Raw genomic sequence first — 24,330 nt, 5'->3', positions numbered from 1 at the left:
CAACTTTTAGTGACCGACAACATGTTAGAGCTTTTAGCGACCGACAGTTCATCGCAATAAAGACCTTTGAGCAACTAACAATCCATCGAGCTCAATTAAACAAGATAAAAAAAATAAAACCTTGTAATCTAAAACTAGTATATATTGGATCAAAAACATTATAGACCAATGCAATATTGAATTATGTACACAGATTTAGGACGTCATACACAAATGATCACATTAACCATACTCATTCCATTATCAAACTCGAGTACATATATTTAATCATGTCACTTAACATCAAGCTATCCTTGTCTCAACATATATATAACTGATGAACAAAAGCAAACTAACATGTGTTGTCCGTGGAAACTATCTAACATTTGGTTAAAGCTCAAAATATACAACTATCTTTACTTTAGTTGGTTAAAGCTACAAGCTCGCCTTGAGAAGATCCAGGAACAACCATCTTTATTTTAGTTGACTTCTCCATTGCCTGCTGCAAACCTTCAGCTATCACAAATATTATTAGTTAGAAACTCCAGATGAAAACAGAGAACAAAGTCAAGTGTAGAGCATTATTCGCTTATAAGATCACATCATTTATAGCCTGAAGTAGATGATGCACTTATGAGAACTAGTAGAGTGGCCGTGCAAGTCTCAAATTAAATTGCATCAAATTAAACTCCGTATTACGATAGACCAGAGCTATTCTAATTTGTATGAGCACAGGAAACTCTCCATTATCCAGTAGTCAGAGGGAGACGGACCAAAAAATAGATGACCAAAAAAGTGGCTGAAATTTTGCCTCTTTATTAATAGGTATATATAGATTTACTATATATGTAGACATAATATTTATTTAGGGTCGTAACAAAAACTATGTATAGAAAAAATCAGAATAACTTATGATATGTGTCTATCTAGACATAATATTCCTTCCTTTTATATTGTGTAATCTGCAAATGGCAAGAACAGCAGCTAGCAGGCATTTGGTTGAGCCGTTTGCGGAATGCAAGATGCAACAACTCATAATCAGTTCGCTAGTCCTTTCGTGGACATGAAAGTTTCCTCCAATATAATCTCAAGCACCTAAACAGTTAACACCTTTACTAATGTTCTTATATTAAAGAGGAAACAATTGTTCATGAGCCGAGTGATTATACATAGCAAGAGATACGACGGAGGCATTTGAGCTGAGAGCGCATACGTATAGATGCAGCTTCTACAGTATCCTACAAAATATGTTCATTGATTGGTTTTTGGGCTGATAAGCTCGGCTGTTGTTGATTTGTTGTGAGAGAAAAACACAATTAGCTAGCTGATAAGCCCTGGAGCGAACATGTTTCCTGCAATGCTCGGCAGGAAAAAGCGGGAGTACATCCAATGCTAGCAGGCTCCTGCAGAATTACGCAAAACTGCATGCGGCTGATGCGGCGGCCTACGGGCTACGGGTTGCTTGCATCCCTGCTGGGCTACCAAATTTCTACCATGGTTGCAGTTGAATGTTCAGCAACACTAGGGCGCGATTAGATGCAAATTTTTTTTAGATCTTGGCTACTGTAGCATTTTCGTTTGTATTTGACAATTAGTGTCTAATTATGGACTAATTAGGTTCAAAAGTTTCGTCTCGCGATTTCTCACCCAACTGTGCAATTAGTTTTTTTTTTTCTGTCTGCATTTATACTCCATGCATATGCCGTAAGATTCGATGTGATGAGTACTGCGTAAAAAATTTTGGGAACTAAACGAACCCTGAAGGTGCGGCTGTGCAGCCTGCTGCTGCTACTGCTAACAGTGATTCACAGAGAGGAAAAGAGCGGCAAGCCGCAGCCGCAGCAACTGCTTTCCTGCAGGCCGAACACATGTGCGGCAGCAGCCGAAACAGGGCAGCCGATCATTGTTCAGTCCTGGTTGAAATAGCCCCAATCTTTCCGGTAATTCTCTACTATCTACGTAGGTAAATCTGACGGCTAATCTGCTCGTTCTCACTGTCCATCCAATCTAGTCAGCAAAGAGAGTAGCCCACCGCCAGCCACCAAGAAGATGATGGAGGATTCCGGATGGCCGTAATCGTTGCTGCAAGAAGCAACAATAAATGTGAAATGGATGAAAACGATAAAAATGGCCCACAAGCACAAGATTGTACTGTATGGAAAGGGCTAGTGGGCCAGTGCAGGGGCCCACATGGCTGCGATAAGGAAACCTACTACCCGCAAAACATACAATTATAGTACAATATCATATTTCAGTATCTTAGGTTTAACTAATATAGATAAAAAATATCAATATTTACGATATCAAATAAATATTATTAGATTAATTATGAAATATATTTTCATAATAAATTAATTTAGAGCCATAAATATGAATATTATTCGCTAGATTTTTATCAAACATGTATTTTTTCTGACACGTAACTCATAATTGCAATTTTCATGGACAAAGGAGTAGCTCACAAACAGACATTACTTCCCCTTTTGCGGGAGACATTACTTGTCTTCTTGTCTTCACTAAAATACGTCGTCCAATTGGAAACAGATTGGATGCGTCTCACAGTCGAATTAGAGAAATATCTCGCATTGCAGGTTGTGGTGCACACGTGAGCCACAAACTCTCATAGCGTGTTTGGCAACAACTAGCTCGGGAAGAGGTATGAAAATTATTGATGAAAGTTGCTGAAGAGAGTTAAATAAAAATTTAACTTTTACTCTCGTCTTTTATTTGATTCGTGGAGGGAACTAAAAAGAAGTTAAAAAGTGAATTCATATACCCTATTTGGTGTGCGAGTATTTAATTTTCGTTAAGGCATAATTCTCGCTCATCCTCTACGGAATCGGTGGGAGTTGACCCTGTAAATTCATACTATTCGCATTCCCCTTCGCACAAAACTCTCACACTCATAAAACAAATAAAAAATTTCTAAACTTCTACCTCTAAACTCTCGCTCTCTCCCTCAACAAAACGTGCTGCTGCAGTGTGTTTATTTTGAATTCTTTTTTTCCCTTTGAGTATAAAAAAACAGGTTTTAAATCTCCGGCTATAGCTGTTTGAGAATGATTTAGCTAAGTTTTTTCATGTACAAGTTAGCCTTTAGCTAATGCTATTGTCAGTTATAGCCTATTTTGGGACATAGAAAGCTAAATGGCTTAGCTAGCTATTTAAAACCTTGAAAAACCCGTTAAAGGAAGCCTTCCTACCTTTCTAATATCTTCTGTACGACTAACAAATGTCAATCAAAATAATAGAATCCCACAAACTCCTGCCTCTAGACTCTATTACCCAGCAGGACGAAAAGGGTTCCACCTTCGAGCGATTCATTAAATCACGGAAGCACCCGCATGGAAGGCAGGAAAAAAATCATGAAATCCCCATATCGACCCCACTAATTACACGGTATCAATGCATTATTAATATGACCCATCGCCGCAGTATGTGGACGAGAATCCTGATTCCTGAATGACAACCGGCAAAACTACTTTCAAAAAATCAAAACAAAGTAGAAGCATTGCAAAATCAGCCCATGGGCCCAGGCAGGGTCGACCAGCCCATCAGCTGGTGACCGTCTGGTCCGTCCAGTAATGTGGGGCTCAGTCAGTCCAGCAGCAGCGTTCTTGGCCGTCCTTGTACTAGCACCTTGGCTGATTTTCACCCTGCTACGCGCCCAACCAAAGACCGACGCGCGGCCCCCACCAAACCGACTCGAAGTCACGGGCCCACAATCCGAATATCAACCCAGCCGCTTTCTCACCCCGCACGTCGTCTCCCCGACTCGAATTGGGGATCTGACGCGCGAGCACAAAGCCGCGGCCCCAACCCGACCAAAACCTAGCCAGAGGCTTCCGCCGCCGCCGACCCAGCCGGCGTCTCCACGCCCGCCGGCCGCGATGTACAACGGCATCGGGCTGCAGACCGCGCGGGGGTCGGGCACCAACGGGTACGTGCAGACCAACAAGTTCTTCATCAAGCCCCGCTCCACCTCCGGCGGGGGGCCGCCGGGCGGGCCACACAGGCCGCCGCTCCCCGACGCCGCCGATGGCGGCGGCGGGCTCGGCGGGATGCGCAAGCCCAACAGGGAGATCCTCGAGCACGACCGCAAGCGCCAGGTCGAGCTCAAGCTGCTCGTGCTCAGGGACGCGCTCGAGGAGCAGGGCTACACCGACGGCGAGATCGAGGAGCGCGTCGATGAGGCGCGCAAGGCCGCGGAGGCAGAGGCCGCCGCGGCCGCGGCGGCGGAGGAGGCAGGGAGCGGGCCCGGCGCCGGGCGACCACCTTTACCCGGCGGCAGAGGGTATGGATTTGCTGGCGTCTTGTTGGTTTTGGTCAGTTGACAATTTTCGTGTTAGGTTTCGGTGTCTCGTCATAGGTTTTGGTCAGCTGTCTATTTTCGTGTTTTGGTTCAGAATTGCTGCAGATAAGGCCACGTGTCAATTATCTAGCAAGACCTACATATAGTGGCTTCAATATTAGTTTTGGGAGACTTCTTCATATTTGAAGTGTGAAAGATAGCACTTAAAGTGCGATCCCATATTCGAATTTCACGTTCTGTTTATATGTGCTTGCATTTGTCCATCGTTAGGACCGTATAATCATTAATCAGTCCCTAGCTTTGCACATATGGAAAGTCTGGCTTTCTAGACTTGTTTTACTTTCTGTCTATTATACGTTCACCACCATAGAATTGCATATTGATGGAGTGGATAGATGGTAAGATTCTTGCTGTTCTCCTTTAAAAAAAAGATTCTTGCTGTTCTTTCGTGTAGTTTGTTTTAGATAGATGGATGCCTACACTTGGTTTTTCATGAGTTTGTCCTCTTTCAGAAACAAAATTATTGCTTGCAGCTGGTTCTGTATGCGAATTGAATATTAATGGGTTTGTCCTGTGCATGGTGTGATACATCAGTTTCCAGCTTTGGATGTCGAGAGTTTGCTGCATGCCATGATTTCATCCATTCCTGTGCAGATGTGGGAAAGTTTGTCGTTTTATAACGGTTGATTTTCTGTCCATTAGACCTTTTTCTGTTGGATGGCATATTAATGCAGATGATAGACAATAGAAGCTGACCGCGTTACTTTCATGTAGCCTTTTCTTTTTAGTTGGATGCCTCCATTTAGTCTCTGAGATTGTATAGCCATTTGAAAATGAAATTATTGTTTTTGATTAACATTTAGTCTCTTGAGTGTTTTTTTTTGGTATCTAAATTCTGATCATAAGTTGCCATATTTTCTCAGGTTTACAGACACACAGAGCCACCATGTTGCGGCACGGAAGGAGAAACAACTTGAGACTCTAAGGGCTGCTTTAGGGCTGGATGTTGAGGATGCAAAGAAGAAGGGGGATGTAGAAAGCGATGTAGAATCTGGGGAGCTTGTTCCTGGCAAGTATTATGAGGAACTGGATACTGCTGGGCAAAAGGATAGCAAGGATTCAAAGGATGCTAAGAAGAGCAAGAAGAAAAAAGAGAATGACAAAAAGAGTCAACACAGAAGTTCAAGAAAGAGCAAGTACGACTCAGACTCGGATCACGATCATGACACTAAAACGAAGAAGAAGGGTTCTCGCCATGATTCAGAAGATGGTTCAGAGACTGATTATGATGAGAAGAAGGAAAAGAAATACAAGAAACCTCGTCTTGGTTCAGATGATGATTTTGAAAATGAAAACGATCGGAAGAAAGCCAAGCGTGGAAAGAATTCTCGTCATGATTTTGAGTCTGATACGGATAGTGGCTATGGCAAGAAGAAAACCAAACATGCAAAGAATGATCAAGGTGAAAGAAAGAAGATACCAGTGAAGAACTCTCGTCATGATTCCGAGTCTGATACAGATAGTGGCTATGGCAAGAAGAAAACAGAACATGCAAGGAATGATAGGGGTGAGAGAAAGAAGATACCAGTAAAGAATTCTCGTCATGATTCCGAATCTGATACAGATAGTGGATATGGCAAGAAGAATGCGGAGCATGCAAAGAGTGAACGCGATGAGAGAAAGAAGGTACCAGTGAAGAGCTCTCGTCATGATTCCGACTCTGATACAGATAGTGGCTATGGCAAGAAGAAAACAGAACATGCAAGGAATGATAGGGGTGAGAGAAAGAAGATACCAGTAAAGAATTCTCGTCATGATTCCGAGCGGATACAGATAGTGGGTATGGCAAGAAGAAAACGGAGCATGCAAAGAGTGAACGCGATGAGAGAAAGAAGGTACCAGTGAAGAGCTGTCGTCATGATTCCGACTCTGATACAGATAGTGGCTATGGCAAGAAGAAAATGGAACATGCAAAGAATGAACGTGATGAGAGAAAGAAGATACCGTTGAAGAGCTCTCATCATGATTCGGAGTCTGATACAGATAGTGGGTATGGCAAGAAGAAAACGGAGCATGCAAAGAGTGAACGCGATGAGAGAAAGAAGGTACCAGTGAAGAGCTCTCGTCATGATTCCGACTCTGATACCGATAGTGGCTATGGCAAGAAGAAAATGGAACATGCAAAGAATGAGCGTGATGAGAGAAAGAAAATACCGTTGAAGAGCTCTCGTCATGATTCGGAGTCTGATACAGATAGTGGCCATGGCAAGAACAAAATGGAACATGCAAAGAATGAACGTGATGAGAGAAAGAAGGTACCAGTGAAGAGCTCTCGTCATAATTCTGAGACTGATACAGATATTGACTATAGGAAGAAGAAAATAGAACATGCGAAGGGCATTCGCGACGAGAGAAAGAAGATGCCAGTGGGAAGCTCTCGTCACGATTCTGACTCTGATACAAGGAAGAAAGTAGTGGAATATGCAAACATTCATAATGGGAAAAACAAGATACCAGTGCAAAGCTCTCGTCAGGATGAGAAGCCTAGAAAATACAAGGAAAGTTTTCGCCATGACTCATATTCAGATGGTCTTTCCCGTGATAAGGAAAGACAACTGAATGCTGCAGTGTTAAAAAAGGACGTGCAAGAGAAAAGGAAACTAGCTAGCTCAAGTGAGAGTTCAGATTACAGCAGCAGCCTCAGCAGCAGTGATTCTGACATGAGTGCAGATAGCTATGAGGAACAAAAAAGGAGTCAAGCTGAAGGGAGAAGAAATGAGCTGACTACACAAAGGCAGAAAGAGGAGGAAAGAAAAGAGCTTGAGAAGCAACAGCAGAGCGAGGTAGAGAGGAAAGAGTTGGAGAAACAAAAGCAAAGGGAGGAAGAGCGGATAGAGATGGAGAAGAAAAGGCAGCGAGAGAGGGAGGAAGAGAGACAAAGGGAGAGAGAGCAATATGGAAGGAAATTCGGAAATGATGTGGAGAGAGACAACAAAAGGAAACTGATAGATGATCGGTATGATCCAAATTCAAGTAGAGTTAGAGAAGAGGGATACAAAGACCGTCAGAACAGAGATGACAATAGATGGCAGGAAGAGCATGGTCGACACAGTAGATATATGGATAGTCATGATTCCAAGAGGTCAAGGCGTGATGATGACTCGCATTACCATTCAAGGGGAGATTATGAACAGCGCTATTCTAGAGATGAACATAGAGACAGAAGGCGTCACTAAATGTAAGGTATATCAACCACCCCACTGTAACTCCCATTGACATACGTGGTGCCTGCATTGTTGTAGATAAGCTCATGTTTTTTGTTATATTATTTCCAAATCATACAACCAGTCTACATTGAGTTGTAGGCTGTAGGTTTTAGAAGCTGTGTGCATATCTGTGTATGTTATGAACTCCTAATATGTTTTGGATGCTACATGCCTACATTTTGGTACACCATCCTTTTGCTCGTATCAAATTGATTGCTTATTATGCAAATATATACATTTATCTCACCATACTCTATGCCTTATGTGCAGCCATATTGGTAATCCTTGTAAAGGAAGAGAGCAGCGCATCTTGAAGAATACCCATTCTAGGTGGACTTATTCTCAGTTCTCACCCATAAGTTTCAGTCCTAGATCTTTTCCGCGGCAGCAAGACCACCAATCAGTACCCCCGCCGCAGCATTAAGCTTTGTTTTTGTTTGTATCAATACTTTTGTTTTATTACGCAAAGAGTAAAGTCTCCAATATGTAATGTGTTGTGGCACGGACATGAATGGCAGAATTTTTTTTGTTGGAAATTGTGGTATGCCTGTTGCCGATCATCACTATGAAAAGTTGTCTTTAGCTTATATTTGATGAGCTCCAGGTTTTTCAAAATTTTGGTGCGCCTGTTGAGGGTTCATCTCATGTTTCATATATACTCCCTCTGGTTCTCTAAAACAAGTCGTTTTGGACATTGATACGGTCGACTTTGACTGTAACTTTTTGCTATAAAATATTTATAAAATATAGTCAATATATAATTTTATGAAACTACATTTCAAGATGAATTTACTTACATCACTTTTATATTTTTAAACTCAACCCAAAAAAAGTTATTTATAGTCAAAGTTTAAAATATTTAACTTAAGACAACCTCAAAATGACTTGTTTTAGAGAACCGGAGGGAGTACTGCTCAAGCCTTTTAAGGTTTAGATAAGCCTTGATGTTTGCAGGCTACTTTAGATTAGAAAAACAGCACCAAGTTTAATACTCCCTCCGTTTCCTTAATATAAGGCATATAGTTTTTAGCACTAATATTAACGTACGACTTAGAGAAGGACGTGAGACCGAGAAAAAAAGGAAAATCAGGCCATCTTCTCTTTCCCGATCAGATTGCTTCCTAAATCTAAAAAATTGGTTGAGGCATGTGCTATGTACGGTGGGAATGTTTTCAAACTAATCGGTGTGGGAGCTGATACATACCTATGTTTTGAAATTTTTTTAGAAATTTATATAGCTTATATTAAGGAACGGAGGGAGTACGTCCTACTAGATTGCAAGCGGGAACCAAGCATAAAAAAGCTGAAAGGAGAAATTATCAAAAAAAATTGCTGAAAGGAGAATGCCTACGTTCCTTTGTATAGTCTTGAACTCCTAAATAATAATAATAAAGTTATTTTTGTCTTTGTGCACTGCTTGTGCACGATCGATTTTCTCAATCCCGACTGCATGGTGCACGATGTTACGGCTGAACATGAATGAACAGTAAGGACGTGGTGGCCGTGAATGAACAGCATAGACGTGGTGTGCAAAAACACCAAGAGACGTTTCCGGTGATTTAGCAATATATACTCCCCCATTTCAAAATAAAAGACACTTTAGCTAGCTATGAATCTGCATTTCAAAATAACGACACTTCAGCTAGCTATGAATCTGCACGATCTAAATTCATATCGTCATCTATTTTAGGAAAGACAAGGGAGCACGGACGTCCGATCCCAGCAGCGCTTCCAGACGCAGCTCTCCATCTGTACGATACGATTCACAGGAGCTCGTTCAATGCGAGCGATTTGCCCCAGCCTTCCCACAACACGCGGCTCACCGTAGCACAGCACGTCCGTCCACAAGCGTGGCGCGTGCCAGCCCCCAACCCGCCCCGTCGGCAACCCCCGGCCCGCCGCATGCCTCGTCCGCAGCCCCCAGGGCGCCACGCGCCCCATCTCCCTGGCGCTCGGGCCGTGCCCCGTGTCTCTGAAATAGGAAACACTTGCGACATGAAAATACTTGAATGCAACATATTTTTGAAGAAGATAAAGATACACATGCAACATATGTGTGAAACATATACAACATTTAGATTAAACACTTGCAACATGAAAACTCTAACTGCAACATAAGACTGAAACAATTAAAACATTTGGAATATACTATTGCAGCATATGTGTGAAACATATGCAATATTCAGATCAGAACGTTTGCAACATACGTCTGGAACAGATAAAACATTTTGAACAAACACTTGCAACGTACCTCTGAAACACTTGCAACATGTGCAAACATCCCAATCTACTTTTGCAACATCCATATGAAACAATTGCAACATATCTCTAAAACGTTTGAAACACTTAAAACATGCATTTGGAACATAGGGGAGGAGAGGCCTAGGGTGGGAGTCGGCGGCAAGCGGCGGCACGCTACCACCACCAGCATCTAGCCGTGCTCGTGGGTGCCCTAGGCTCGGCCGGGGAGGGAAGAGGCCGGGGAGGCACTATGCTGTCAATGGACGCGAGATAGAGAGCGAGAGATGGGGAGAGCATAGGCAGCGCCCGGGATGGGGGCGCGGCGAGGGATGGGCGCGACAGGCAGGCCGCGCGATGCGAGGTCGAATCCTCGCAGACCGGGCGCGCGACGGGCAGGGCGAGCAACAAGAGGGAGCAACTGCGGGCAAGCCGCACGTCGTAGGAGGGAGCTAGCAACATGGGCAGAAGTGGCGAGCCGAAAGGTGGCGCGCAGCGTCTGTCCGGACGGATGCCCACATGGGAGCATTATCGCAAAATTAAATATGTTTGTATATCCATGACACAAATATGCCAACAACGTATTTTTGTTTTCACTTATCTCCATGCAAACGAGCAACAAAAAAATCACCAAAACGAGCACATGGTGTCAAGGCAAGAACCCAGGAACTTGATCGTACCTCTTCATTCATCTTAAGTAAAGTTAAGTCATAGAGAACGCATGGGGTGTACACCAGCAAGTCATGGCTCATGACAGTTTTACATTGTAACGGTGTGGTGTTCTCACGGCATTATTGCCTATATTATACTTTGACAGCAGAAGGCCTACAACTCCAACCAAAGCTAAGCATCTGTGGCCTTTTCAAGCAAAAAAGTGGTCGCTGTTTATTGAGTATGCCGGTGTGTTTATATGCAGCAGATATTCTACAGGGCAGAACCAGCACGGCGGCGCCTAGTTGCGTTTGAGGCGGCAATCTGGCCGAGTTCCTCACTCTGGCTTGGCAACACTCGTTCTCTGACTGGAGTATAATGCCTCAGCCAGACGCCGGTGTATACCTGGAGAAATAACAGAACATTGTCAGCCGAAGAAATGGTATGGTCGTATGGAAGTAGGCAAAAATCTGGTCTCAGGCCATTTGTACCACAAATTTTCTTACAACCAGCATGGCAGCATAGATGTTGAGCGGGAATATTCGCTCTAATAATTTTGAAATATATGACAAAAATAAAGTTAAATGGAGAGACAGTAACAGTACTAGATAATATGTTCCCTTTCTAGTTTCTACTGACCTGTTGGGGCCTCATAATCTTAGTGTCGGGATCATCGAGTGACTCTTTCCAATGCGCTAGCCAGCCAGCCATGCGAGGAATGGCAAACAGCACAGGGAAAAATTCTGTAGGGAATCCCATCGCCCTGGAAACCAATACAGTAACAATAAAACTACCATAATACCAAGGGGAGGAAAAGAAAGGAAATCAGGTGTCGCTCCCAACCAAAGTACCTATAAATTAGCCCAGAGTAGAAGTCCACATTTGGATATAGCTTCCTCTTGATAAAATATTCATCTGACAGTGCTGCCTTTTCTAGAGCAATGGCCACCTGACATGGCATAAGGAAAAATAACATGTAAGACGACCCAGTTAGTTTTGCCAAGGCACTCTTGTAGTTGCACAGCCAGATTGCCTATTATCCCCATTTAACTGCAGAATTCTTGGAAATATCTTTTCCTTGAGCAGAATTTTTCATTTATGAGATGGAAAATAATTAAGTAGCAAAATGGCCAATTGTAACCACTTAAGAGTATACCAGCATTGCTTGTGGCCGGTATACTGTTGTGAATGGTTCTATCATTTTGAAACCATGAACATACAGCCATCTATTAGACACTAGGGAAACTAGGGGACATAAAATGTTCAACAGTTTTCTATTTTAGAGCTTCAATGCAAAGTAATTTACAATATATCTTACTCATTCTATAAGTTCAATTTCCTATCTTAGAAAAAAGCTTTATATTGCATCGTCTGCAAGATTACAGACGACAAAGTAACTGTTTACCACCCTATGTACAGTCAGAAACTCTTAACTGGTTACTACACATTGCCAGAAATCTCAAACCACAATACAACTAACTCTAAAAAAAGGTTAAATCCAGAAAACATTTACTGTCTACGATCAAAGCACATGGGAAAGCTAACCTCAATAAGTGGATCCCGTCCAACAATTGAGAACACCTCCTCTGCCAATTTTCTGATGACTTTAGCGCGAGGGTCATAGTTCTTGTACACACGGTGCCCAAAACCTGACATCTTCCTCTTCCTAGAAAATGAACAGAATCCTGTAAGAACGCAAAAGCGTATAAAAGGGCAACAACAAACTTAGTATCTCCACCTGAATATAGATCAGGTGGAAGCTATATGTTACCTGTTCTTTACTCCTTCAATGAAATCTGGAATATTTTCCACACTTCCAATCTCATTTAACATTTTAAGTACTGCCTGGCCATACAGCATAACATTTTCTTAGTGAACAGCTTAAGCAAGAACTCCTTATAATCTCTAAAAGCAACAGCTAGTCAAATGTCACCCTATTGCTAGGATGTTGGGTCTTTTCATTTTGACAAAGGACGTAAGAAGATTACCATGCTTGATTATACAAAAGGGGGGAGAGGTATAAATTAGCTCAAAAAGAATAATCCCTCTGTTTCAAATTAGTTGTCATTTTAGATTGTCCTAAGTTCGTTTCTATCTCTGGCCATCAATTCCTATAAATTCGTATAGTCTAACAAACATGCAAATTATAAGTATTTCCCATGGTGAATCTAAAAACATAAATCTTATGATGTAAGCTATATGAATTTCTCGTTGATGGTCAAAGATAGAAAGGCTTGATTTTGGACAAAGCAAGAGTGACAACTAATATGAAACAGAGGGATATTCATCATCCGACTAAAGGTACTCCCTCTGTTTCATATTAGTTGTCACTCTCGTTTTGTCCAAAGTCAACCTAAACAGATGAAGTAAATTAAGTAATTTCTTAGCTTTTATGCTCACTATGACTTACCTCATTTGCACCACCATGCAGAGGACCATATAGAGCTCCAACACCACCAGAAAGGGCAGTGAAGACATCCACACCACTACAGACATAATATAGCTCATTAGGAAATTGTTCCTTACTATTTGGAGGTCAAGTTAGGAAATGATTTACCTTGAAGCAAGGTGCCTAACAGCAGCTGTAGAGCAGTTCATTTCATGTTCAGCATGCAGAATAAATAGGATATCTAGAGCTCGAGCAAGTCGAGGATTTGGTTTATATGATTTGTTACCCCTGCCAAATTGATTTTCTTTAGAAAACATAAATCAACGTACAGTCACAGAATTGAAGTGTTTGTTTAGTTGAATGGATGAAAATAATCATACTTGGCATAATCAAAACATAGAGTTCATAGTATTCAAGGTGAAACAACTTACAAAGAGTCCAGCATGTACAAGAAGTTCTCTGAATAAGATAGAGTATTTGAAGGAAGGATGGGAGGCCTTCCTGCTAATCTCAAGTAGGCAGCAGCTGCTATTGTTGGTGCCTGAACAAGCCAAGTGCATATAAAAATCAAGGTACCATCATTTTAAGTTTGCAAGTTCTCCAGTTGTTTGCTACAATGGAACATATATTACTCGATTGGATAAATATCCTAAGAATTATAGCATTAACTAAAGGAACTAGATAATAAGGCATACCTTCCCAAGTACTCGCACAATTTGTTTATCCCTCACCTGCTTTGACTTATAAAGATCTTGACCCTAAATGAGCAGAATATGTGTTCAAAACATTAAATTCAAATATAAAAATCTGGCTGAGTTCAAATTTCTGGTTAATTGTGTCACAGAAAGTTGATCTAGTTGAATAATCATCTCGCTCAATTGGTGCATTTAGGGGGTACTTACTCTAAGAGCAGGGTTTGCATCTGGATGGAAGACAGAAAGGGTGCTCATTGCACTGGCAAGGACACCCATGGGGTGAGCATCATGGGGCATTGATTGTATGATATCCTGAACACATTAAAAATAATACGAAAATTTACATTTCAATCCATGCCAAACTCAAAAAACTGTCTTGATAGGGAAAATTGGTAATAATTCATACCAGCAGTCCTTGAGGAACAGCAGAATGCTGAGAAATAGCGAATTCCCATTCTGCCAATTGGCTCTGAGTAGGCAGATTCCCATACACTGAATACAATATGTAAGTTAATAAACCAAACAATTTAAATCGGTTACGATGATAAATAACAGGACAGCAAAGTCATATCACTTACTTAAAAGGTACGCCACCTCAACAAACGAACTGCTTTCAGCCAACTCTTCGATTGGATATCCCCTGTAGCGAAGGATTCCCTCGTCCCCATCGATGTAGCAGATGGTCGAGCGAACAGGGGCAGTGTTAAGATAACCAGGATCATAAATCTTAAGACCCTTGTCATCCTTTCCAGTGGTAATCTGCAGCATATTTCAGAGAAGATAAACGTCTTAGTTTCTAGCCGGTCCTCTATCATCTCAAACGAAGCGTTGCGGAAAGTAAAGTGTTTTTCTTAGGTTTCTACATTACAGGCTAGTAGGCTACAGGGCAAATTCAGGCAGACCTAAAAATTCAGCACCTAATTCAACGAACTTGGGTCATCAATCATGATTCCTACAAATTGACAATTCGCACAGCCTGTTCCGGCAGCAACCGAGCCTACGACAACAGCAATCGCCTCCTAGAATAGAAGGCTAGAACGCCAAGACCCCCGTGGATCACGGCACGGCGCGACCGCCGGAACCGTCAATTCGCGCTCGCTGCTCAGTACCTTCTTGAAGTCGGTGGCGCGCACGGTGCCGTCCTCGGAGACCTTGACCTCGTGCCGCTTCCGGGTCCTCCCGTCCACCACGGCGAGCGCGCCGTCGCGGGGCCCTGGCGCCGGCGCGGACACCGGCGACCTCTCCAGCCCCGCCGCCTCCCCGGCCCCTGCGCCACCGGCGCGAAGGTGGGAGGAGAGCACGGCGAGGCGGCCCCGCGCGGGGTCGGCGCGATCCATGGCGCGGCGGCGCGGGATCGAGTTGGTCGGTGGGAGAAGGGAGCAGCAGACCGAGCAGAGGGCAGAGGCAGAGGGCAGGAAGAGCAGAAGTAGTGGTTGCTTGGACGCTTTGGCTTCGCGCAATTCGATGAGTTCGCTCGTTTATTGACATCATGATTTGCTGCTTGGAGTCGTGCGAAGGTGAGACTCGTGCGTGTGGGCTTATCCTGATCCAGCTCAACTTCCACGTCACGCGTGGGTCAGCTTCCAATTCGGAGTTTGGATTTCGAAGGGATGGCCTCAAATTGGAGTTTTAGTCACGTTTGGATTCATTAACTGCTAAAATAGTTCATCATATAAGGGTTTGAAATTGCTAACCACGCGAAGGTAGCTAATAGCTCATAGTTAAATATTAGTTGTTATTAGCTGATTTAGCAACTAGTGAGATAATTGTTAGTCTGACATTCAGCTAGTAATTAACAGCTAGATCCATTTGGATCCAAAGGAGCTAACTATTAGTTTTATGGATCCAAATATGGTCTTAGATTAATTGACTAGGCTTGGAATGCTATGCTTGATTTCAAAATTTGTGAACCGGACGCATCAAACGGGAAGATTACTGCATCTGGGATAATAACGAGCTATGGCTCTGGTACTCAAAGATGTAGATGCTTTTGCTTTTGGTTCATCATCGCTTTGGAGTACCGGTATTGTTCGATAAGGAGTCTATTTTACAATCATCTCTCTACCCGTTCTACTCACTTGATGGTACGCTTCTCAAGTAGGGAATTAGGTTTCGTGGTTACTTTGTTTAACAAAGGACAAGGTTGATTACAAGTTTACAACCCCGAGGTGAAGCATAGTGTGGGTTGTTTGGATAAGCCCAAGCCTGCTAAGTCAATATTTGGCCAATCCAACAAAAATTGGCTAGTACTTGTTTCAAGGCTAATAAATATGGTAGCGCTTCATCAATTTTGGCCATGTTTGCTAACCCGGCCATTCAATTTCCCTAATCACCCACCATAGTCGTTGAAAGCAAAAGCTTATCATATACCTTTGCCTTGCATTCTTTCAACTCCATCCATCATCTCCATCTTCAAATGTTGACCACTTGCACATCCATGATCTTTGCCATCACCACCCATCATTCTCATCGCTACAATATACTAAGCTATGATCGATGTATCTAGGTAGGAGAGTCGAGTGTAGCCGCACCGGTGAAGGAGCTCGTTGGGGGTCACCGGGCAGGGGTCGCCCATGGGAGAGGAAAGTAGTTGGGATCTTGTCAGGTGACGGGGTCGACGTTGGGAGCTGATCTCACTAGGGACGGGACCTCCCCAAGGGGACGGCGAGCCAACGGGCATCACCATGGAGCCATGTTGGGTAGAGGGGTCTCGTCGGTTGATGGGGCGGGCTAGGAACAAGGATCTCGCCGGGACATGACCTCCCTGAGAGATAGGACGATGGGCCAATGGGCCTCGCACGTGGAGCCATGCTAGGCAAAGGGGTTTCTTGTGGAGGGAGCCGCGTCGTGGGAAGGGGTGAGGAGCTATGTGGGTGGAAGGGCCTCACCGTTGATGGTGGAGTAGGAGGCGCGATATCCGAGCGGGTGCGATTCCACGAGCACGTGAGGGGAGGAACAATTGCAACTGTCGTGGGAGGGCATGAAGCAGGATCCCTAGGAATGGGAGCTGAGGAGCAGATTTGAGGGGCCTATCATTTTTAGGCTATAGTAAAGTTCCTACTAGAGCTTGGTTTTTTAGTTTGAGCCCTCAAATTTAATTTTGAGGGTTGAAGTAGCAGATCTACTTGAGTTACTCTGTCATGTTTATAATCCTAGCTTTAGCCGTGTCTTCATAGTCACGTAGATAAAAATGATATCTGAGTGTATGGCTGCAAATATTCATAGCCCCTGAAGGTGAGGGTTGCCTAAAAGTGAGCGATGACATTACGAGGTGGAAACATTATTATCCTATCATGATAGGAATGGAGGATATGATGGGCGGCACTCTCGAGGAGTTATTCTCGAGTAATTATTAGCAACCATGCAAGTTACACAGTTGGACCTTTTCTTAATCGACAAGGTTACACATGTACCACCCTTTGTCTCAAATTATAGATCGTTTTGACTTTTATAGGTACATAACTTTTGCTATGTACCTAGATATATGATATATCTAGATATATAATAAAAGTTGTGTATCTAGAAAAATCAAAATCAATATTATAGTTTTTTTTTACTATAGAGGCATCTGGGATGCCTCTATAAAGGTGGCTGTCCCAACCGTCTCTACTCTTTCGCCTCTACAAATCGACGATTTGTAGAGGTGGGTGCCTAACCGCCTCTAGTAATAGGATTTGTAGAGGCGGCTGGGAACACAACCGTCTCTATAAATCTATTTTCATAGGCGGCTGGACTCTAGAGCTGCTTCTATAAATGAGTTTTACAAAGGCGGCTAGTAAGTACAGCCGCCTCTATTGTTTAGTGTTGGCAGAGCCCTAACAGATAAATTCCAGACATCAGACACCATTATATAAACATACACCTTTCCAGACATACACACATAGATAAAAACATACACCATTCTATACACACACGCACGGTTAAACAGTTAATAGATGGCATGATAGCTGTCATCTACAACAAGTTCCAGATAAACAGTTAATACTAGATGGCATGATATAGCTGCCATCTACAAGTTCCAAGTTATTACTTCCAGCCATGCATCCTTCAAAACACTACCAAGTTTACACAACCCCTTTGAAAGTGCATCAAGCCTTTTAGTGGGTTTTGGATGATTGAATGACAACGTGATTAAAGGTCTAACCCAGTTGCTAAGTGTTGGACAGAAAATGGGTTATCTCACATGTATTTGATGAAAACCAAAATGATGTATTATTGTATAAACAATCTAGTTCAAGCATAAGACAACAATACAAATGTAACTCATGCAAGGCTTATTCATGGTGGGATTTCGATGACTTATATGAAAGCAAGCATGTTGAAAAATAATTAATGAGACATGAGGAATTGCATATGGAATGGTCTCACTTTTTAGAGCTTGCTATATTAAAAGACAATTATACAAATAATCTTAATGAATGATTCAACACCAAGTGTGACTTGATGGCTTGAGATGGTGAAGATAGCAAGGAAAGGCTTCGAGGTACTAAGCAAGGGTGAAGGGCAAGTGACGGCTTGGCGACCGAGGAACCTAGCTAGGGTGAAGAAAGAAGTACTTGTATTTACTTGAGGTACCAATCAAACCATGACGATCACATTTAAAGTGGAGAATCAAATCTTGGATGAATTGTTGAAAGTGACTTGATGCATTTGAAGTTAACTCACAATCATTGAATGGAATCAAGTCACATGCTCAAGATGGCTATGCTCAAGGAGAAAATCAAAATTGACATGTTGACACCCTCACTTGATGAAGATTGAGAACTACGACAATCGGCTCCAAGGATTTCAACTCAAACAACTCAACTCCGCTTTTCATTTGATCTTGAGTTAATAGGTATGACGTACTATTAAAATGGATGCATCATGTTGATAGATACTTATTCATAAGTGCTCAAGCCAACCTATGTGAAGTTTGAGTGTTTTGAGAGTCGAAAAAACTAACTTGTTTTTGCTGAGTCTGGCAATACCGGACGTGTTCGGTATTTGCCCAGCCACAACAATCTTCTTGGTGTTCTCGGTTTGGTTCATCGGGAGTTTCGGGAGTCGGAAGTTCCGACAATCGTCGGGAGTTCTAGCGCCTCACACGCGCCACTAACTTAGTGACCGTTGGCAATGTGTAGGCAATACCGGACATGATACTGGACGTGTCTGGTATTCCAACGGCTATAAAATGGCTAGTTTTTTAGTAGGGTCTATAAATACCCCCAAGCCTCTACCTTTGGAGGCTGCTGATTCTGCTGACTTCCATACACCTTTTTGAGCCTTGAGAACACTCTCCAACCCTCTCTTAGTGAGTGATTGATTTAAACTTGCAAAATCCATCTTGTGGGTTGAGTGAGATTCAAATTGAGAGCAAGCCACCCTTGAGCACCTATGCATATTTGTCGATCTTGTGATTTGCATTTGTTACTCTTGGACTCTTCGGTCCTAGATGGCTAGGTGTCGCTAGAGAGCACCCAAGAGATTATGGTGTGCCTCGGGAAGTTTGTAACGGTTCGATTCCAGCGCCGCAAGGGAAGAGATCAGCTAGTGGAAGGAGGAAAAGGAGTTGGAAAGGACTCCGGCTAGAGTGACCTTCGTGTGTCCTCTAGAGCTGACCTTCGCTGGGTCGCTCGCAGCCCCCCCTCAATGGAGAGTAGGACTCGATGAAGTCTGAACTTCGGTAAAATAAATATCGTGTCTCGATCTCTCTTTACTTTTGATATTTGTGATCTTTGTGTGTTGTTTGAGCTTGTCAATAGGTTAACAGTAGTGGTATGGAACTTGGATTGAAAAGAGAAATTAATCGGAGCAAGTTGGGGGCTGGCCGGGCAAACCCGTGAATACCGGACGTGTCTAGTATTTGGCATCTGCGCTGAATTTATTTATTCATTGCACTAATCCTTGCGTTGCAGGCTTGTGGCTCCTAGTTTTACTTAGTACTTGTCATTTACTTTGTGGTTGACACGTGAGGGGCTTATTTCTCTGATTTGGAATTCTAATCATTTCCGCATTTTGAAGGGTTGAATTTTTAGAAACGTCTATTCACCCCCTCTCTGGGCGGCATCCTCGGTCCTTTTACCCTTCAACATAACGCAACCAATACATGCATTTGTACAGGCAAAAGAACCAACACACAACTACTGTTGCGCCTCATTTCTTGCGGGACCCCTTCTTATCTTTGCAGTTCTTCATCTCAGCCTTGAAGTCCTCAGCGATCTGGTTGTATAGGTGATCGAACCTCCTACTTGCTTGACGCTTCATGTCCTTGCAGTTCTGCTTGAGAGGTCGTTCATGTCGTCCCTCGCTAGCAGGATCCTCCAGCAAACGTCGCTCAAGCCATCGTCTCGTCCTCTTGGTCGGAGTGTCCTCGGAATCCTCCTCAAAATCATCATAATCGTCCTCTTCGAATTCACCAGTTTCCTCCTCGTCCTCACTCTCAGCAGGTACATTTATTAGAATAATATATGGTAAAAAAACATATAGCATTCCTAACTTTCCATATTCTGATGTCCTTCCCGAGGGATGGGATGATGGGCCAATGGCCACGTGTGTGGAGCCATGCTAGGCAAAGGGGTTTCTTTCCGGGGAGCTGTGTCATGCGGATGGGTTCTCTCGTCAGGGAAAGGCCGGGGGAGGGGATGAGCCGCACCATTAGGGTGAGGGGCTACGCTAGTGGAATGGCCTCGCCGTAGACTATTGAGTAGGTGGCTGTCTCCGGGCAGGCGTGATTCCACGAGCACAAAGGGAGGAACAATTGCAACTGTCGTTGGAGGGCCAAAAGCAAGATCCCTGAGAAGGCAACGTATCAGGTGCAAATCAACCAACCTGTGCAAACTTGGAAACTACCAATCAGGACCACTAGATGCTGATCCAATGGGTGGGGTGAGATGTGGGATTTTTTTGCGCTTAAGCCCCCCACCCGCCGGCCTTTTTTGCGCTTAAGCCCCCTCACCCCATCCATTGGATCAACATCTAGTGGTCCTGATTGGTAGTTTCTAAGTTTGCATAGGTTGGTTGGTTTGCACCAGATATGTTGCCCCTGAGAATGGGAGTTGAGGAGAGATTTAAGGCTCTAGTGAAGGTCCTACTAGAGTTGTTTTTTAGCTTTAGTCCTCAAGTTTAGTTTTTTAGGGTTCAAGTAGGAGTTCTGCTTTGCATTACTCTGTCATATTTATAATCTTAGTTTTAGTCATCGTGTCTTCACAGTCACTTAGATAAAAATGAGATCTGAGTGTGAGACTGCAAATATTCATAGTCCCCGAAGATGAGGGTAGCCTAAAAGTGAGCAATGACATTGGTATCATGAGAGGAATGGAGGATATGATGGGCGCCACTCTCGAGGAATTAGCAACCATGCTGGTTAGTTAGATTTTTTTTGAATCAACATGGTTACACATGTATATGTATCTTACAATATTGCACCCAGTCGACACGCCTTATATATGTATATATAGTACAATAATTTCGTGATTGGACACACGTATCTGATCGTTGCCCCTTTTCTATACCTTATACTAAATCGGCAAAATTTCAGCCTAATTTTTCGTCTGGCCTCTCTCCCTCTTATATAAGAGGTGGACACTTGAGTGCGTACGGTACAAGATAATAGTAGCCTCGGACAAAGAGAAGTAAAGAAGAAATCGGCCAAAGATCCAAATCGAATAAAAAAGACGAACTCGAAACCGACACGAGCGAGCCAATAATAATTTGGAAGGCAGGAAAGACTAGCACAGATCAAGAGAGGATCCAAAAACATAGTAAGCACCCAGATCTCCTGGGATCTCCTTCTTCCCAAAATCAAATCCAGCATGCACACGACATGACCTGGTACCCGGCAACAACCAAACCAAATCCAGATTCCAGATCGAGTCGAAAACAAAATCACATACCATATATACAAATATACAAAAAATAAAAAGTAGAGCATCAAATCGACGCCGGGTCGGTATGATCTGGGTGACCGCCACGGCGATGTGAGGCGAAAAGACGACGATAGCGCGAGCGAGGCCGGCGTAGACAAGGCTGGCGCAGAGCTGCGGGGAGGCACTGAAGCAGGGCAGCAACGTCAGGCAGGAGAGGCGGCGCTTCCAGCACGGAACGGCGTGGGTGAGCGCGCCGGCTGCGGGGACGTAGATGATGAGGGTAGATAAAAATGAGATCTGAGTGTGAGACTGCAAATATTCATAGTCCCCGAAGATGAGGGTAGCCTAAAAGTGAGCAATGACGTTGGTAGTGTCATTTATCATGGGAGGAATGGAGGATATGATGGGCGCCACTCTCGAGGAATTAGCAACCATGCTGGTTAGTTAGATTTTTTTTTTTGAATCAACAAGGTTACACATGTATATGTATCTACAATATTACACCCAACAGTCGGCACGCCTTACATATGTATATAATACAATAATAATTTCATGATTGGACACACGTATCTGATCATTGCCCTGCATATACAAAAGGCTCACCTTACATTTACATATATATATATATATATATATATATATATATATATATATATATATATATATATATATATATATATATATGTGTGTGTGTGTGTGTGTGTGTATTTATTATATTTATAATCTGCTGGTACAGCACACCACCAAGCAATATGCGCATTTTAATTAAGAAACACAAACATCCCGATATATATGTTATCGAGGACAGATAATCACACTACAGTATATATGTAGGCTATATAGGAGCCACTGATGTACGTGCGTGTATAGCATGCATCCTACTTTATTCGTTTTTTTATATATATATTTATAAGAGTGTCGTCGTCGTCGTCTACTCGTCTTATCAGATGTAGACGGTGATGCTGTCACCCGGCCCATGCATGCATGCACAACGCACGTACGTACTGCAAAGTGTGCGTGCAAATTATACTCCGTGTCTCGGCCGGCGATCATCGTCATCAAGCTAATTAAGCACCAGCATGTCGGCCGCCGGTGTAGGGCCCGGTGAACCTCCGTCCGCCGGAGCCGTTCTGGCGCTGGCAGTTGAAGTACATGGCCGCGACGGGTGCGCCGAGGTTGTAGCGGCGGGCGAAGCCGCGCGTGCTGAAGTTGTGGCGCCTTGACGGCGCGTACACCGTCTCCCGCCCCAGCTGCCGGAACAGCACCAGCACCATCCGGTGGATCCCCGTCGTCGGGTTTGGGGCCTCGTAGCACATCACCTCCCGCCCTGCATGCAATTGTACAATATTTATTAAAACATTTATTTTATATATACATGAAAATATCCCACAATAGGACTTGTTTGGACGTAGTTGGATTGGCTTTAATCCACATGTGTTGGGATGGATAAGAGTGGAACTTGAACTAAATTCTACTCCAATCCACCCTCAACATAGGCCTTGTTTGCATGCACATGTATTCACCTCAATCCACATGTGTTAAAGTGGATTGGAGTGGAATTAAACTAAATTACATTCCATTTCACTCCAACACATGTGAATTGAGGTGCATACACATGCATCCGATCCGATAACGTCTAAACAAGGCAGTACATAGATACTACCTCTCGGCCTGGGCAACAAGATGTTAACCATCAATACTACAGAGACATGCATAGCTAGCACAGAACAGCATCGTATATATACTTACCGTAGGTGTCATCAGTTGACGCTGGAATGTCAGTCACCATCCTGCATGCATGGACATGAATGGATCAAAAGGATATCGTCTGGTAATATATGCACAACTTGCACATATAACAAAATGATAACGAAACATGCATATGTACGGCGATCAACTCATGATGTTTTATGTGTCGTCCCACTCGCATCGACACGCGTGCTGCATGCACACCTCTAAGTGAAGCATGGATCGGAGGTACGGTTGCATCGATGGTTCCAGCACAGCTGTATGTACGTGGGCAACAAGCCAATGACGGTAGATATGCTATGAACGTAGCTAGCTGCTATATATAAAGCTAGGGCTCTGCTAGCTCTCTCACCAGTGCAGGTACTCCCTCAGGGTTGGGTTGCTTGGGTTTGGAGCATCAGGATCAACCATCACCTGTATAAACATACACCGATACACGGCACAATTTACAGTCAATGACACAAATTTGCATCCATATATGTTAATTAATCACACATGCATGCACACAAAACTACTGCATGCATGGACAGAGGAAACTACAACTACTGCATGGACGACGACGACGACCAGCTAGATAGAGCTTACCAGGGTATAAGCAACACGATAGTCATCTCCTCCGATCTCAACCCTCGGCCTCTCAGAGACCGTCGGAGAACGCAGCTCCATGCCACTAACAATGGGCATACCATTGAACAGCACCATCAGATCAATGGAGCTGTAGAAGGGGTCCAAGACATCTCCAATGACACGAGCTGTAACCAAGGAATCGTTGGCCATTTTCAGTCTTCAGTTGCAGTGTGACGGCTGGTATACGTTTCTCTATATGTGTATATATATATAGGAAGCCTGGAGTGCTACTAGCTGTGTCTAGAAGGTACAAGCAGCACAGTGGTGTGATATAAAAAGGGTAAAGTATACTTTAGGACCTCCAACTATCGTAGAAGTATGGATTTCAACCTCCAACTTCAAAACCGGATAACATTGGCCCTCCAACTCTCGAAAAAGTTCACTTTAGGACCCTGGCCGGTTTTCCAGGCGGTTTTGCATGGCACTGTAGCAGTGCTGACGTCAGCGATGACGTCAGCACTTCTTTTTAATTTGCAAAATTGATATCTTTTTATTCGGAGCTCCAAATATAGCAAATAATATATCAATTTTGATCGTCTCGACGAGCTCTTTGCAATGGTGTACTCCGTTTTGTTGT

At 43.4% G+C, this 24,330-nt stretch overlaps 3 protein-coding genes across 3 annotated transcripts; 1 reads left to right on the top strand and 2 right to left on the bottom strand.

Annotated features, from left to right (window-relative positions):
• The first annotated feature begins 3,548 nt into the window (after window positions 1–3,548).
• On the top strand, window positions 3,549–8,129 carry LOC136468771 (uncharacterized). The gene is made up of 4 exons (XM_066467222.1): window positions 3,549–4,273; window positions 5,215–6,175; window positions 6,208–7,534; window positions 7,828–8,129. Exons 1-3 carry the CDS (start codon window positions 3,564–3,566, stop codon window positions 7,525–7,527), a joined length of 2,991 nt encoding a protein of 996 aa, XP_066323319.1. The 5' UTR covers window positions 3,549–3,563; the 3' UTR covers window positions 7,528–7,534; window positions 7,828–8,129.
• Window positions 8,130–10,444: 2,315 nt separating this feature from the next.
• LOC136471429 (citrate synthase, glyoxysomal-like) lies at window positions 10,445–14,990 on the bottom strand. The gene is made up of 13 exons (XM_066469160.1): window positions 14,640–14,990; window positions 14,109–14,289; window positions 13,937–14,022; window positions 13,738–13,842; window positions 13,531–13,593; window positions 13,267–13,376; window positions 13,004–13,123; window positions 12,857–12,932; window positions 12,218–12,291; window positions 11,992–12,112; window positions 11,298–11,395; window positions 11,086–11,209; window positions 10,445–10,851 (listed from the first exon to the last, which is right to left on the bottom strand). The coding sequence occupies exons 1-13, from the start codon at window positions 14,865–14,867 to the stop codon at window positions 10,720–10,722; spliced, it is 1,518 nt and encodes a 505-aa protein (XP_066325257.1). The 5' UTR covers window positions 14,868–14,990; the 3' UTR covers window positions 10,445–10,719.
• Window positions 14,991–22,444: 7,454 nt separating this feature from the next.
• On the bottom strand, window positions 22,445–23,903 carry LOC136468770 (protein FLOWERING LOCUS T-like). Its single transcript, XM_066467221.1, has 4 exons — window positions 23,712–23,903; window positions 23,479–23,540; window positions 23,127–23,167; window positions 22,445–22,704 (listed from the first exon to the last, which is right to left on the bottom strand). The coding sequence occupies exons 1-4, from the start codon at window positions 23,901–23,903 to the stop codon at window positions 22,445–22,447; spliced, it is 555 nt and encodes a 184-aa protein (XP_066323318.1).
• Window positions 23,904–24,330: the final 427 nt, after the last annotated feature.

This window comes from Miscanthus floridulus, chromosome 8 (assembly GCF_019320115.1).
Source record: "Miscanthus floridulus cultivar M001 chromosome 8, ASM1932011v1, whole genome shotgun sequence".
In the NCBI taxonomy this organism is placed as follows: Eukaryota; Viridiplantae; Streptophyta; class Magnoliopsida; order Poales; family Poaceae; genus Miscanthus; species Miscanthus floridulus.
Note: the sequence above shows the minus strand (reverse complement) of the source record. Positions and strands in the feature narration are given on the sequence as shown.

What these genes read in the sequence shown, in the direction of transcription:
- LOC136471429 (XM_066469160.1), bottom strand. Translation starts at nt 14,867, where the DNA reads ATGGATCGCGCCGACCCCGCGCGGGGCCGCCTCGCCGTGCTCTCCTCC. An exon ending in GTTAGGCACCTTGCTTCAAG is followed by an intron (nt 12,933 to 13,003) that starts GTAAATCATTTC and finishes TTATGTCTGTAG; the next exon opens with TGGTGTGGATGTCTTCACTG. An exon ending in AGATTATGAGGCCCCAACAG is followed by an intron (nt 10,852 to 11,085) that starts GTCAGTAGAAAC and finishes TTATTTCTCCAG; the next exon opens with GTATACACCGGCGTCTGGCT.
- LOC136468770 (XM_066467221.1), bottom strand. Translation starts at nt 23,903, where the DNA reads ATGGCCAACGATTCCTTGGTTACAGCTCGTGTCATTGGAGATGTCTTG. An exon ending in ATCGTGTTGCTTATACCCTG is followed by an intron (nt 23,541 to 23,711) that starts GTAAGCTCTATC and finishes ATGTTTATACAG; the next exon opens with GTGATGGTTGATCCTGATGC. An exon ending in GTCAACTGATGACACCTACG is followed by an intron (nt 22,705 to 23,126) that starts GTAAGTATATAT and finishes AATTGCATGCAG; the next exon opens with GGCGGGAGGTGATGTGCTAC.
- LOC136468771 (XM_066467222.1), top strand. Translation starts at nt 3,564, where the DNA reads ATGTGGGGCTCAGTCAGTCCAGCAGCAGCGTTCTTGGCCGTCCTTGTA. An exon ending in CCTTTACCCGGCGGCAGAGG is followed by an intron (nt 4,274 to 5,214) that starts GTATGGATTTGC and finishes ATATTTTCTCAG; the next exon opens with GTTTACAGACACACAGAGCC. An exon ending in TGCAAAGAGTGAACGCGATG is followed by an intron (nt 6,176 to 6,207) that starts AGAGAAAGAAGG and finishes AAGAGCTGTCGT; the next exon opens with CATGATTCCGACTCTGATAC.